A 15,484-nucleotide genomic window follows, 5' to 3' on the forward strand; every position below is an offset into this window, starting at 1 on the left:
TGCGTATAAATCCGGCATTAGTGATGTAACGTAAGGATCTAAGTCCGACCTTAGCCAAGTATTTCACTTACAAAAGAAGAGAAGTTATAGAGAACATTATACAAGAACAAAAAGAAATTATCATCTCACGATGTTGTTATTGTATTGTTTTACATGTTTACCATTCATGAATTGATGGTTAGAATGTTATTCATCGCATGAATCAAAATTCTGAATTTTTTGCCTACTCCACTGATAATCAATCAAGGTCATAACACGCGATTTCACATTGTTAAACTATTGATATTTTACAAAAGGCTTTGTTGTATATCAAAGCTAAACGCCCTTTGTATTCAATCTATTTATTTTGATATTTAAAGAACATTAACGTTTTGTGTTACAATGACCAACAGCCTCTTATCTAATCTTAGTATTATGAACCCGTTGTGTTCTTAAATATTTGAATTTCGAAACAATAAGATGTAGAGCAGTTAGTACAAAGATTTCTTAATAGACAAGGCGAAAACGGTGGGTTCGTTAGAAAAAATATTCCCATGAGATTTTTTTGCATAAGCACATTCGTGATACATCCCAGAATAAGGTTCAAGAAGTCGCCCACGTGAAAAGCCCATAAGGCCCCATCTATTTCATCAGACCATATTCTCTTGGGGTAAGAATACATATTATCATATTTTAATAACATTTCTACATCTAACAGCTTTTTATAATCATTTTTAAGTATCTAACCTAACCTTCAATGTCAAAGCATGCGTTCTGATGTTTTAGTTTTAAATATATCTTTTTAATTTACATATTTGCACGCTTAGGAATCAAATTTTAACTAGTAGTATCAATCTTAATTCCATTTAATTTACCCTTGCCATCTACTAGTTTGTGAATACTATTTGGCAAAGGCTCATTTTTGGTTTTTCTTCTTGATTGTCACTTATACCCGTTCTGTATTCTAGTTTTTTGGGATAAAGATCGCCGTCCTCAATCGCCGGCGATAAAACAACGAGGGACATGTCATCTAGACTGCAACCACATCACCTAGACTGCAACGACCAACATCTGTAGGCCTGGTGGAATACAGCCTCTAGAACCCCAGTGCCAGTTGTAGAAACAGCAGTACCATTCTACATCAAGAAGTTACCAGCGAATCAGATACCAAAAGCCATAAGTATAATCCAGAATTGTTAGTTATTTGCAAGAATTTGAATATATTTGTTAATCCATTTAATTAAGTCAAATTTTTATGACATCTTTATTGAACAATAAACATGATTCGTTAAAAATACTGTTTTGCTTGCTTTCATTCTAAATTTTCAGAGTTGATATCTAAGATTAGGACAAGACCAACATACACCCTGAGAGCTGGGGTAAACGATAGCTATCTTGGATGATTGGAATAATATTTTCGAATGTTATTTCAATTAGCTGGGGTAGTCTATCGCCTGTTTCGTTTCAAAATAGATGACAAAACCAACGCTATAAAAGCAATCAACACAGGAGTTTGCCAGGGAGACGTTATCTCACCAAAGCTATTCACACTGAAACTAGAAGACATGTTCAAAGACATTAACTGGGCAGATAAAGGAATAAATTTAATGTTAATAGAAGAAAACTGAGTCATTATTTGAGATATGCTGACGACATTGTAATATTCGCTACAGGTTTCGAAGAATTAGAGACCATGATGCTGCAACTATTTAAAGCTTCGGAAAAAGTAGATCTTAAGATGAACTTGGAAAAAAACCAAAATAATGACGAATACACCGACCATTAGAAAAATAAGCTTGAAAGATATAAATTTAGAAACATTAAGAGAATACATCTACCTGGGACAGATAATGAAAGTTAACAAAGAAAATCAAACTGCCGAAATTATCAGAAGAATAAGGTTAGCGTGGGCAGGATTTGGAAAACTGAGTTGGATCTTGAAAAGCACTAAAATAGAACAATATTTAACCAGAGTTTACGCTCAGTGTATCCTCCTTATAGTCACATATGCACATATGCTCGGAGAGAGGCTTGTATACAAATAAAAACAAACAAATGAAAACATTTGGATGTCACAAATGGAAGCAAGTGGCACAAAATAGAAAACACTGTATTGAATTGGGGGACACAACCTATGCCCGAAGTTGGATTACTTAAAGCTGAAGAAGAAGAACCATTTTTTGATATAATCAGTTAAAGTAACGACGTTTAATTCTTTTTTGGGCCACTCCGAGTTTGGTTACTGTAGCCTGGGTTAAGGAAAGTGTTTCGGCGCCATAAGTCATGACGAACCACAAACTGGTAAAACGTCTTCTTTTTCAAATAATTTGGTATATTGCTCTTGAAGGTGTCTGATAGAACTTCATATGCGACTCATGCTAAAGTGATTCTTCTTTGCAGTTCAGCGGTTTGGTTGTTCCTGGCAATTCAGATTTCATAACTTTTGTGTTTATGAACTTATATTGTTTTATTGTAGCCAACTTCTAGATTTTCGCTTGGTACCAGATTTGTCATGTATTTTGTGTTTCCAAAATTTATAATGATATTGATAAATTTTCAAAACGGTGTCTTTTTAATGCAGAATGTTTCATCTTGATTTTCAGTTTCCAATGTAGTTTAGACTGGCCTATTATAATAATTTTAAAATTTGACAAATGTAAATGTTTCTATTGGTCAGCTATTTAAAGTGTTATCAACAGTCGCGATAATATATTTTATCGAAAGATCGTTCCAGTTATTTCTTCGTTATTATCAACAACTTGTTCCTGATTAGAGCAAAAATTTTCTTGAAAGAGTACTTCTAATAAATGCAATTTGATCGTATTCACGAAATAGAAAAGGAAATACATAGTTATTAAAATAAACTATTCTTCTTTTTCTTCTTCTTTTTGTATAGACATGACTCTGTCTGTTTTTTCAATGTGCTTCTAGTAAGTTTTCGTTCCATCGTTTCCGTGGTCTTCCCACTAATCGTCTTCCTATTGGGGAACCGTTTCTCGCTGTCCTTACTACTATATTTGTTGTCATTGGGCTTATGTGGTCATTCCATTCTACTTTTCTGTTTCTTACCCATTTATTACTTGTTCATACCTATGTTCTCCAACTTGAATCTCCGTCGTATATCTGTACTTCTAGCTCTATCCCATAGTGTCTTACCATCGATTTTTCGAAGGGTTTCATCTCCGCTGTTTCGAGTTTCGAGCTTTCGATCTTTTTGTCTTGTTTGTGTCAGGTCGTGTTTCTGCCGCGTATGTCATTATTAGTCTGATGACTGTTTTGTAAGTTCTGCCTTTTATTTCTTTTCCGATATTTTTAAACTCAACTCAACTCAACACAACGAAAGTCGTAACCTACATCCAGATGCAGAGCTTCAAATAAATGGAGTTCCAAGTTGAAAAAACTCACAAAATTACACATTTGAGAACTGTCTTAACGAACCACCTAGATCCAGACGTAGAAATAAAACGGAAAATAGCAATTACTAAAACTAGGTACTTTTATCAAAATGAAAATATTTCTTTGCAATAACTAAGTGCAATAGTTAAGTGCTATGTTTGATCCATACTTCTGTATGAAGTATGATGCAGAAGTGTGAACACTAAAAGTATCAAGCACGAACGGAATTGAAGCATTGGAAATGTGGATTCATAGACGGATGCTGAAGATACCTTGGACAGCAAGAAAAACTAATGAAGAAGTACTAAGGACGATCAACAAAGATAGAGAACTGCTAAGGACTGTTAAACATTGGAAAAACCAAAGAAAACAAGTTTCTTGGTTAAAAACATCCATGAATGGACTCCGATATCAAATGCAGGACAATGATTCCATGTTGCAGAAGATCGAGAAGCTTTCGCAATGGTGATCGCCAACGTCGGATAATTCTGATATGACACGTGAAGAAGAGAATAAGAATGCTGATAAAATGACCAACGAACATTACAGTACTTAAAATAAATTTGGTTATGTACAATAATGCTTAGAAATATTTGAACTGGCAAACAACACTAAATACTTGACACGATGTAAAAGAGGTCATGGAAACGATCAAAAACAAAACGACCTAAACTGTGGAAATTATAGAAATCGGGTCATATTTTCCAAATATCCGGTGACCCACGACAAATACAGAAAACAACAACCAAGCAAATTCTTAAGGATGTCTCATACTCGACAACAACATTGCAAAATAATTGAACTACGCAGCGATACGAACCTATTTACGAGGATAGTATGATAATTAAGAGGCCGTACAAACAAAACGTAAAACAACAAAAACAAAAAAAAAAGTTTTTTCGACAAAAAGTTGATTTTTCAATGTATTCTCTTGATCACTTGACACAGTGATTCCAACGATATCTCAAACTAGCAATGAGTTCATTCATCTTTTCTTCCCGTAGCACTACAATCCAGGGTGCATACATTAACCATTAACCAACAAAAAAATGAAGCATATAAGAGACTCCAGCAGCGCAGAACGAGATCAACTCTGGAAGATTATGAAACTCTTAGAAGAGAAGGAAATATGTAGAATGATTAGAAGAAAAAAGAAAGCACAATACGAATACGCTCTGAACGAAATTGATAACTACCACAATGGAAAAGACTCCGAAAATTCTACAAATAGATTAACCGCTGCAGAAAAGAATTCAAACCCAGAATGATAGCCTGTAAAGATAGGGACGGCTCAAAATTAGTAACAAGGAACAGATACTAAACAGATGAGCGAAATATTTTGAAGAACTGCTTAGTGGCAATCATGAAGATGGTGAGATGGAGGGTCCCATGTTTCAAATGAATGAAGATGATCGGCAGCCACTCCCCACCAAAGAAGAAATTAGAGAAGTCATCTTAACACTGAAAAATAATAAAGCCCTCGATTCGGATAATCTTCCTGACGAAATTTTCAAAAAGGCGGCGACATCCTCTTGAAACACTTGTATAAACTGATAATTGCAATCTGGCAACAGAAAGAAACACCCGCAGACTGAAAGTTGGGTGTACTGTGCCCGCCACATAAAAAGGGAGACATGATGGTGTGTGATAATTATAGAGGCATCACTCTACTCAATATGGCATATAAAGTGTTGTCCAACGTATTGTACAAAAGACTCCTCTCCTACGCCTAATATATAGTGAGAGGATATCAGTTCGGTTTCCGCCCTAATAAATCAACAACGGACCAGATATTTACAGTGAGGCAGATCCTTGAAACAACCCTAGAATTCGGCGTCGACATCCACCACATATTCGTGGACTTCAAAGCCGCATATGACTCAGTTAATAGAGGTAAACTTATACTTGCTATGGTAGAATATCAAATATCGCTTCATCTTGTCCAATTAACTGAACTTACACTCACATGAGCAGAATGGTAAAAATCCATAACGATTTCTCAAGACCCTTCCATTGCAAAAATGGACTAAGACAAGGTGATGGACTATTGTATCTCTTATTTAACCTGGCATTAAAAAAAATAATTCGAGAGTCCCAGATTAATACGAATGGTACTATATTTAACAAATAAGTACAAATTGTCGGATGCGCAGATGACATAGACATCATAGGTAGGTCCACAGAATCTCTGACTGAAGCATTTCGGTCAATAAGAGCATCTGCACAGAAAATGGGACTGAATATAATGTTCAAAAGACCAAATATAGATATATAGTCATGTACCTAGTCTCGCTGCTAGCTAAAGATAACAATGTCAGTGAAGAAATTAAAAGAAGAATAGTGCTCGCCAATAAGTGTTACTAGGGCTTAAGAAGACAGAGGGCCTCAAAACTACCTAGAAAAATTAAATTGACTGTCTATAAAACACTAATAATATCAACTAAAAGGGAAGTTCCCTAGGTTGGCTGTATACCATATAGTTAAAAAACTCTAACAAGAAGTAAAACCACTTCTATGTAAATTGGTATATTTATTAAAACTTAAAAAATCCCAATGGATTGAATAAAATATGTCCAATTCAGAACGTTTTCAGACCTATCGGTCCATCATCAGTGAATCTACAATAAAATAAGTAATCCCACTATTAGAATTGAAAGATGGTTGCAATTTTTAAAAGCTAAAAAAGTGTGGTTAGATTACTTACGTGCATACTTGCTAAATAGCCCCAGAACCAAACAATGGTTGAATTTAAAATTCAATTTACATTATTTAAAAATAATATTAAACAGGCTAAACGCCGATGTTAAAGGATATAGCCTATGGGAACATGGTGAAACCCTACCAAAACCTCAATCAACCATCTTAGGCCAACTTTGACTATAAAGTGTCAAAAGTGTGTAAGGAACTGTTTGAAGTGACATTGACAGTAGAGAAAAAGGTAGTCGATTTTCAAAGTTAATTAACCAAAAGGTCATGACCCACAACAAATGATAAAGATTTTAATATCTGAAAATGTCTAACATTTTTAAATCTATTGGTTTTTGAAAAGAAATTGTGATATACAAAATTAATTTAGAATATAAGATTATTTATGTTGACTGTATACTATAACATTAGATTGATCAAATTGATAGAAAGAAAGTTAAGCGGCTGTCAATAATGATAACAAGATAAAAATAGATGAAGGTGAGAGAAGAGAAAGAATAAGTATTAGTTGGAATGTTATTGTACAAAATGAATAAATTGGTAGGCAAGTTAATCAAGTTTATATTGTATTGGTGGTTGTATATGTAAAAGGAAAATATAGTTATTTAAAAATAAATGCAAATTTTTGTAAATAATGGATTTGAGTTAGGATACAGTCAAATACTTAAAAGTGTGTAATATGTAAATGAAAAGGATTGTAATTATTATGAGATGTTTTATTTTTTAATTTTATTTTAAAAGTTTTGAGAGAATTCTTGTGACAAAGTGAGGGTATGTGAAGTTAGAGATAAAGAAATGTATGATTATAGCTGAGTCCAGTTGATACAATAATGAAATTAAAATGAAAATAATATTGAAAGTGTACTGAATAAAATAAAACCAAGTAAGAAAAAGAATATTGATATAATTTAATTGTAATGATAATGGATCTGAATGTGAGAACTGAAATTAAGTGATGGGATGTTAGTTGGAGAGGTAAAAAAATTACTTGGAAAAAGTCAAAGACAAAAAGTAGAGGGCTGTGGTGTAAGGTATAAAGACAAGAATTTTAAGGGAAAGAGAGGGATAGAGAAAAGATGAGGTGTGAAATTAATAATATCAGTGCTAACCTATGGTTCAGAAACTTGGTCACTTACACAGAATGGCCAAGAACTGCTCAAACGTTTCGAGCGAAAAAATCTAAGAAGAATATATGGAGGGATAAAAGAACAAAGTTTGTGGCGCAGTCGTTACAACTTTGAGTTCTACAGAAGTTTTGGAGAATCTGACGTAAATATCATTAAGGTAGCCGCCTTACATGGTTAGGGCATGTAATCAAGCGAAAGGGAGATGCCATAGTCAGAAAAGTTTTTGACCGAAGAGGGCCGATAGGACAGCGAGCAAGAGGAGACCGAGACTTAGGTACCAAGACAACTTAGATAATGATTTAAAATCTATTGGAATTAGAGCATGGAGAAGAGTTACCAGAGACAGGGGCGAATGGAGGATTGCTCTGAACAAGGCTTTGGCTTATGAAGAGCTGTGAGCCCACTGCTGATGATGACTACAATCCGGGGTGGGTCTTGACGGACTGAACAACCCGCTTCTATCTCAAATGGTTGTCCAACATAGTTGAGTCAGTGGGTAGCTCCATTCTTCTTAAATCTGACCAATTGTTATCTCTGCATCGTATTAGTATATGTACTAAGGGTTTTCTCCCAGTTGGGGCTTCCTGTCAGACTAGCATGGTACGGCGGTTATTAACACGTTTGCTACCAAGGGCTATTTAAGTTTCGTCCTCATAGACCATAGCTACTTAAATTGCCAGTATGTACAGTGCTGTCCTGGCTCATGGGTGAGACACTGGTCTATGAAAAAATTGATTTGGCTCATATGAGTCGCTTGGTACCGAATGTGTTAAGGAGTCTATGGACATGGCCAGACCATCTTAGACGTTGGGATTTAATCTCTTGGATTACGTCACTAGCTCTATACACATCTATTTGGCCTCGGCATTCGTTCTCATTCGGTAGTGATTAGTATTTGGGTCGTGATAGGTTTCAAAGACACTTCTGAGGATTTTTCCTTTAAACCATCTGAGTTCTTTCTTATATCTGTTTGCTTCCTGAATTCTCCCGTCTGCGTGTTCTAGTCCAATGGTTTATATTTTAATTTCTTCCGTCGCAAAGTTTTTGATTTTTTGTCACATTTGTCACACTAAGTAAATGATATAATATGAACACATAAAGAACGTGAGATTAAATTGTTTCGGTTTCGTCTGGTCACCCTGTACTTGCGAAACAATTCATAGAAGATTGAAGGACAAGAAGAGGATCGAAACAATAATAAAGACAATGGACAAGCCTACTCTGTTATTTGAATTTGAAAGCTGAATCTTATTATACAGTATAAAAAATATGATTCATCTGAATTCATGGCACATTTTTATATTATTCACTGAATATTTTATACAGAAAGACAAAATACAAGAAAATATTTTGAAAAACGTATATAGTAATCAGAATCTTTGTGTTAGGCCATGTAACTATTGAACTACCCCGTACTTCTAGTGTGAAATCGTCTAAAAATACTGACTTAAAATAGTTGAATTAAAAATTTACATACATTATTAAAATTGGAACATGTCAGTCAATTATCATTTATTGAAATATCATTTACATATTAAATACTATGCTAAAATTATCTATTTTTAGATATTTAAATTTCACAATATCTATGTGAAATGCGGATGAAAGAAAATAAATATGATCTTTATAACATTTACTTATTTCAAATAAAATATAAAGCATTTGATGTCTTACTAAACTCAATACTGCCTTTTGGCCTTTGAATGTTTCTGCTACAATAAAAAACTTTTTGTTAGGCATTGGCAATGAAACGTTGACCTCTAAATCGAGAACAGTCATTTTATCACTGGTTTGAGATAAAATTTGAAAGTCGTGCGTCTTCAATAAGTAATTAGTAGACACTTTCGAATTGAGAGATTGAAATCTCAACAATGTCTAGTCTATAATAATATGTTCGACAATTTACAGAAAACTAAAAAGGAAAGAAAGTATGATGATGAAATACAGTCGTTAGACGAAGGAACAGGAAACCACAATCCCATACTCCAAGAAAGAGGAACATAGGGAAGTGGGCAGCCCAACAAGAAGAAAAATTAAGAAAGCAAATTAGGGAAACTTCAAGAGATAAGTGAGCGTAGGAATTAGAAACATCCCAAAAATAGAAAATTCACGAGATCTAAAAGAAAAAGTCCTAGAGTTTTAAAATAATATAAAAGTTTTGCTTATAAAACGCTCGAAGAAACAGTATCTGAGAAGAAGACAGGATCCATAGGGTCCTCCTCCTCTATATTTTCTCTTTCATAAGGATGTAGTTCCGTCATGTAATTTGTTTCACTATTTCTGTTCAATTATCTACCTCCTGTGCGTGTGTTTTGCTTCGGAGAATGTTCTTTATTTGGTCCGACCACCGTACTGGAGATCTTCCCCTGGATCTTTTACACGCTATGTTTCCTTCAACTATCATTCGTTACATGCCTTGTCTTCTTCTAGTTATACCTCCAACATATATCAGAATATTTTGGTTGATAGTAGTGGTGAGGTGGTAAACCTACCCATAAGAGTAGGAAATAAACAATGAAATAAGAGAAATGATAAAGGGAAAGAACAGAGCCAGAAGAACAAGACTCCAGGCAGACAGAAACAGGGCAAGCCGACTAAATCGGCAAGTTAAACAGGCACTAATAGAAGACATAAGCCAACAATGGGACAAGCACGTAAAAGAAATAAAAGAACGAGGACAGCACGTAAAAGAAATAAAAGAACGAGGACAGCACGTAAAAGAAATATGGAGGCTACAAAAAATATTAAGGAATGATAGAAAATCAATTCGTCGTGTACTCCGTGGAAGAAGAGACAGAGGTGATGAAGAGCATAAGCAGAACTGACTATGAGGGGATAATAACCCCATCACCTCCAACCGAAAAAAGCGAGTTAATCAGGAAAATCTCGCCAAAAAAAGCACCTGGACCGGACGAAACAATAAACAAGGCTCTAAAGTATCTCCCACTCAAAGCCATAGCTTATTTAACAAATATTGCAAATGAAGGATCAGAGGAAAAAACGATGAATGACAATTTTTAGTCATTGTGCGATTTGTGTGCAATCTGTTAGCTTAGAAAGAGTACTATCAACCTGTGAAAGGCCAAGGGAAAATAACGATGAGAATCGACTTGAAAACACGTCACAAGATTTGACGCAAGGGGGAAAAACAATGAATATGTAACTTTGTTTCTCATTTTACTGAAAATGCTTCCAGATAGACATTCATCGTTCTTCCCCCTGACCCTTCAAATGCAATATTGAGATACAGGCTCTTTCAAAATCAGATTAGATGTATCCGAGATGAAAATAATAAAATACTAGTTCACGAAAAGGATGCCAAAAAGAGATAGAGAAAGTACTTTGACAGCTTATTAAATGAAGATATTTGACAGACAGCCTGTAGAGTCAACGGAGACAGTAGCAGCAATGGTCACCAAAATAACAAATGGGGAAGTGACTCAAGCGCTTCAAAAAATAAAGAAAGGAAAAGCGGTATGACCAGATGATATTCCTGGAGAGCATTGGGATCATAATATGGAGAGCATTTAGAGAGACAGTAACAAGGTGGCTAGCAGGTTTATTTAATATAATTATGGAAGTTGGACAAATGCCAGACGAATGGAGAAGCATCAGTATACCAGTACCTGTCTACAAAAACAAGGGAGATAATAAAATATACAACAATGTACAAACTACAGGGCTATAAAACTGCTTAGCCACACCATGAAAATATGGGAAAGAGTAATTGATAGACGGATACGTGAAGAGACCGAAATATCCGAGAATCAATTTGGCTTTATGGAGGGCAGATCAACAACAGATGCAATTTTCATTATAAGGCAGTTGATGGAAAAATACAGGAGTAAAGAAACAAACGCTCATATGGTATTCATTGATCTTGAGAAAGCATATGATAAGAGTTCCTCGAGAGATTCTGTGGTGGGCACTCAATAAGAAAGGAGTCCCTGGTGAATATGTAAAGATTGTGAGGGATATGTATGAGGGAGTAACGACTAGTGTTAGGACAGGTGTGGGAGAGACTAATAAATTTCATGTGAAAGTAGGATTGCACCAAGGCTCGGTGCTTAGTCCGTATTTATTCTCATTAGTTTTGGACCAGATAACAGCGAAACTACAGGGTAACATTTCATGGTGCTTAATGTATGCTGATGATGTCGTGTTAGTAGGAAATAGTGAAAGAGACTTAGAACAAAAACTGGAATAGTGGAGACAAGCTCTGGAGGAAAAAGGTTTAAAACTTAGTAGGACAAAGACAGAGTATTTAAAATGTTCATTTAAAGATGGAGTTACTACAAATAAAATGGTTTCTTTGGATGGTGAACTGATTGTAAAAAGCAATAGTTTTAAGTACCTGTGATCGGTATTACAGAGGGGAGAAATAGATGGACATGCATGCAGTAGAATTACTGCTGGATGGATGAAGTGGAAGGAAGCTAGTGGTGTGCTATGTGACAGGAAAATTCCAATGAAGTTGAAGGGATAATTCTATAAAACAGCCATAAGACCGGCTATGATGTACGGAACTGAATGTTGGGCAGTGAAAAAGAAAGAGGAACAACGAATGCATGTGGCGGAAATGATGCTTAGATGGATGAGTGGAGTGACAAGAAAGGATAAAATTAAGAATGAGTAAGCATATTAGGGGAAGTCTAGGTGTGGCACCAATTGATGCCAAAATGAGAGAGCATAGGTTGAGATGGTTTCAATAGCAGAAATCAATATTTTTGGCCCGTACAAATTTTTGTTAGCTTTTTTGGACCACTCTGGACAAAAAAGCTATCTTGAAATTTTTCTCTAAAGTTGATCGTTGTCGAGTTATAAACAATTTAAAATGGAAAAAAAACGAAAAATGGCGATTTTCAAGGCTTAATAAATTGGTTAAAAGTTATTATGAAAGTCAGAAAGTGACTAAATCAAAGTTTAAAGCCCCCCTACAAAATCCTGAAGGAATTTTTGTCATTATTTTATTACTAAGCTGTTATTTGTAAGTAATAATCATGAGCACCTGCACGTATTAGGCGGCCGTCTAATGGTGAGTGCGAGAGAGATGCCATTCCGGCAGTCCAGTGGGTAATCTTACTCGCACTCACCTTTACAGCCGCGTCAATGCGATCTTACGGCTTATTATTAATAATTAAAATTAACAGCTTAGTAATAAATTAATGACACAAATTTCTTCAGGATCATGTAGGAGGGGCTTTAAACTTTGATTTAGTCACTTTCTGACTTTCATAATAATAATTTTTAACCGAGTTATTAAGTCTTAAAAATGGCCATTTCCGCGTTTTTCAAGTTTTAAATTTGAAACTGAAAAATTTTAAATAACTCAAAAACCATCAACTTTAGAGAAAAATTACAACAGACCTATTTTGTCCAGAATGGTCTAAAAAACCTAAAAAAAATTGTCCGGTTCAAAAATAATAATTTTTGCAATTTGATTAAAAAAAATTGTTACAAAAAATTTGGACCACTTTTCGCGTGGGCGACTTCTTGAACCTTATTCTGGGGTGTATTACAAATGTGATTATGCATAAAAATCTCATGGGAATATTTTTTCCAACGAACCCGCCGTTTTCGTCTTGTCTATATATTTTTGAATGTTAAATGATTTTTGGAACGGTTTATTGGTGAAATATTTTCAAAATTATTACATTTTAAAAGTGTTAAAAAACTGTACATAATATTATGTAGTACCAATTGAGTTTAAATGACTCAAATTCCTTCTAAAGTTTTCCAAAAGTTTAGTAAAAACGATAGGTTGCTACGAAATAAAGGATAATGTTTTGGATCATTTTTATCAGTAAAGTATTTATCACTACTCTGAAACATGTAATACTTAGTATTTGTTTTAAGTATTGTTTAGTGTAGATATTATACAGTAAAAATGATATTGTTTATAATGTTAATAAATCATCAGGCAACAAGCCGTCTGAACAAATAAAAATTAAATTTAATCCATTCTGTTGCTTTAAACATTTGTCTTTTTTTAATAGATTTATTATCAATGATATTTTCATTGCATTCTTTTTATAATTTTGTATAAAATTTGTACTTTGGTACCTTGTAAGACCTTCGGAAAATAATCCAGGAAAGACCCAATACAAAAATCCCACGAAAATAGTTAACTCCAACATAGTTTCCATAGTCCAAGAAGCAACGAAAACACTATTCAAATACACCATTTTCCCAATAGTCACTATAAAATCTCTAACTCGTCACTATGAATCTTTAACTCGCGTAATAAAAATAAAGCACCAAAATTAAATAGGAAATCGTATGTATTACCCATGTATATTTTGAAACAGACCGACCGGACCGTTCGACGCTCACTCTGTTTGAATTCTGTCATGCATCTGTCAACGGCATACCTGGCGTCGCACACTCTGTTTTTAAACGTAAATGTCAATGGCATCCCCCAAATACTCAGAACCGAACTCTGAAACTCCAAAGGCAACTCGGTATATTATACTCAATTTAATGGCAAGCAACTGAAAGGAGTAGTACAGTTAATGCATTGGTAAGCAGAGATGTTTTATGTAGGGATCCCTAGTTATTTTGCCACCACACTTTTTAGCACGGTCGTTGAGGATTCTTGCGGAAAAAATAGCGTCAGTGATAGAAACGATTATATTTTAATGAGTTTGTTTGAATTATCTGCATTAAACAAGGATTTAATTTATTTATGTTAGATATACAGATAAAGTTTTATATATAGAACGCCTCAATTTTCTCGGAAACGGCTTGCATGATTTTTATCGGATTTAGGTCTTGTGATACGACTGATAAAAACGCAAACAAAAAGGCTAGGTCTGGAAATTAACACAGAAAAAACAAAAATAATGATACAGACGAGAAGAAATATAGTCCCATAAAACATTCTACATGAAGATGACATAGAAACGGTTGGAAATTTTACGTACCTAGAGGAGTAGAAATATATGCCGACGTATCAGAAGATGCAGAAGTACGGAAGAGAATAACGCAGGCAAACAGAGCGTATTTTGCCCTCTCCCGTATATTTCGGTCTAAAAGTGTCCACCGAAATACAAAGATGACAATCTATAAAACCTTAATTCGACCAATAGCATGCTATGGCAGTGAAGCATGGGTCCTGAAAGAAAAACCCAAAAACAAACTCGACACATTCGAAAAGAAGGAGAATACTAGGACCTGTGAGGGAAAGCGGAATCTTCAGAAATCGAGCTCAGAATACAACAACGAGCTTTATCAACTTATAAGGAAACATCCCTGTCCGACTTCATTAAAATACGAAGATTGCAATGGACCGGACATGTGATAAGAATGGGAGAGGATAGGCTACCAAAAAGAGCACTGAACGCTAGTATGCAGGAAAGGAGACCGGTTGGAAAGCCAAGAAAGCGCTTGGAAGACACAGTAAACAGCGAAGCACAAGCCCTTTTAGGAGTCCGTATATGGAGAAGAGCAGCCACAGCCAAACAAGGGTGGGGGGAATAAAGGAGGCCAAGGCTCAATTTGGGCTGTAGTGCCGTAGAAGAAGAAGAAGACAATACGAATGATATTATGTGATATTTACATTGTTGTCAGATCATCCGTTTTTCTGGAAATCTAATGAACTTTCTTATTTCAAATGGAACATCCTGTATATTTTTTGCTTTTTAAAGTCCTTAAAAAATACTGATTATTTTTCATGTAATGTACCCTATACCTAAAACTTGGATCTACAGACCGAGCGCGTCTCGTAAATTCCACGGCTTCGCGCAATCGTACTTGAGACACTGTGTCTGATTGAAAATTTGAGTACATACATAACACTGATATTCTGTGGTGTGAATTTTTAAAACTTTTAAGTGTGGTTTTTGACCGTTGTGAGAACAATCGATTTATCGATTTCATAATAAAGTTCAAGTGGACTTTATATTTAAAGTTTTCTTTAACTGTAACAATTAATTGCATTGTTAAAGGTATTAACTTTAACTTTATTATGAATTCGAGCGTTAGTCAAAATTCTAAATGCTCAGTAAATAATATCAACTTGTATTGAAAACAACATATTTTGTAATTTGCAAAAAAAAAACAACATAGGTAACAAAACAACATGCTTTGTTACCTATTTTAAAAAACTCTCCATCATGCTACATGAGAAAAGAAAATAAAACTAATTTCATCCTTTTCGTGTCTCAGATGGCGTAGCTAGTTTTGCTGTAACTACTCAACTGACTCAACGCTTTATAGCTACTCTACCTACCTACATACAATTTGTATTATTAAAAAAAAAACAAGCATTTACTCTG

The 15,484-nt window shown here is 34.7% G+C and overlaps 1 protein-coding gene across 2 annotated transcripts in view; it reads right to left on the reverse strand.

The window, feature by feature from the left end:
* The window catches only part of LOC114336016 (glycerol-3-phosphate acyltransferase 1, mitochondrial), a 208,963-nt gene that overhangs the window by 147,787 nt on the left and 45,692 nt on the right, over positions 1-15,484 (reverse strand). The window contains exon 1 of one of the 2 annotated variants that reach the window (XM_050644504.1): positions 13,272-13,653. The exons of the other annotated variant lie outside the window; for it this stretch is intronic. Within the exon in view, the coding sequence (XP_050500461.1) occupies positions 13,272-13,393 (122 nt within the window). The 5' untranslated portion in view covers positions 13,394-13,653. Of the gene's footprint in view, positions 1-13,271; positions 13,654-15,484 lie in introns of those variants that run through there. 2 annotated transcript variants of the gene reach the window in all.

The sequence above is a fragment of the Diabrotica virgifera genome, chromosome 2 (genome assembly GCF_917563875.1).
Source record: "Diabrotica virgifera virgifera chromosome 2, PGI_DIABVI_V3a".
Lineage (NCBI taxonomy): Eukaryota > Metazoa > Arthropoda > Insecta > Coleoptera > Chrysomelidae > Diabrotica > Diabrotica virgifera.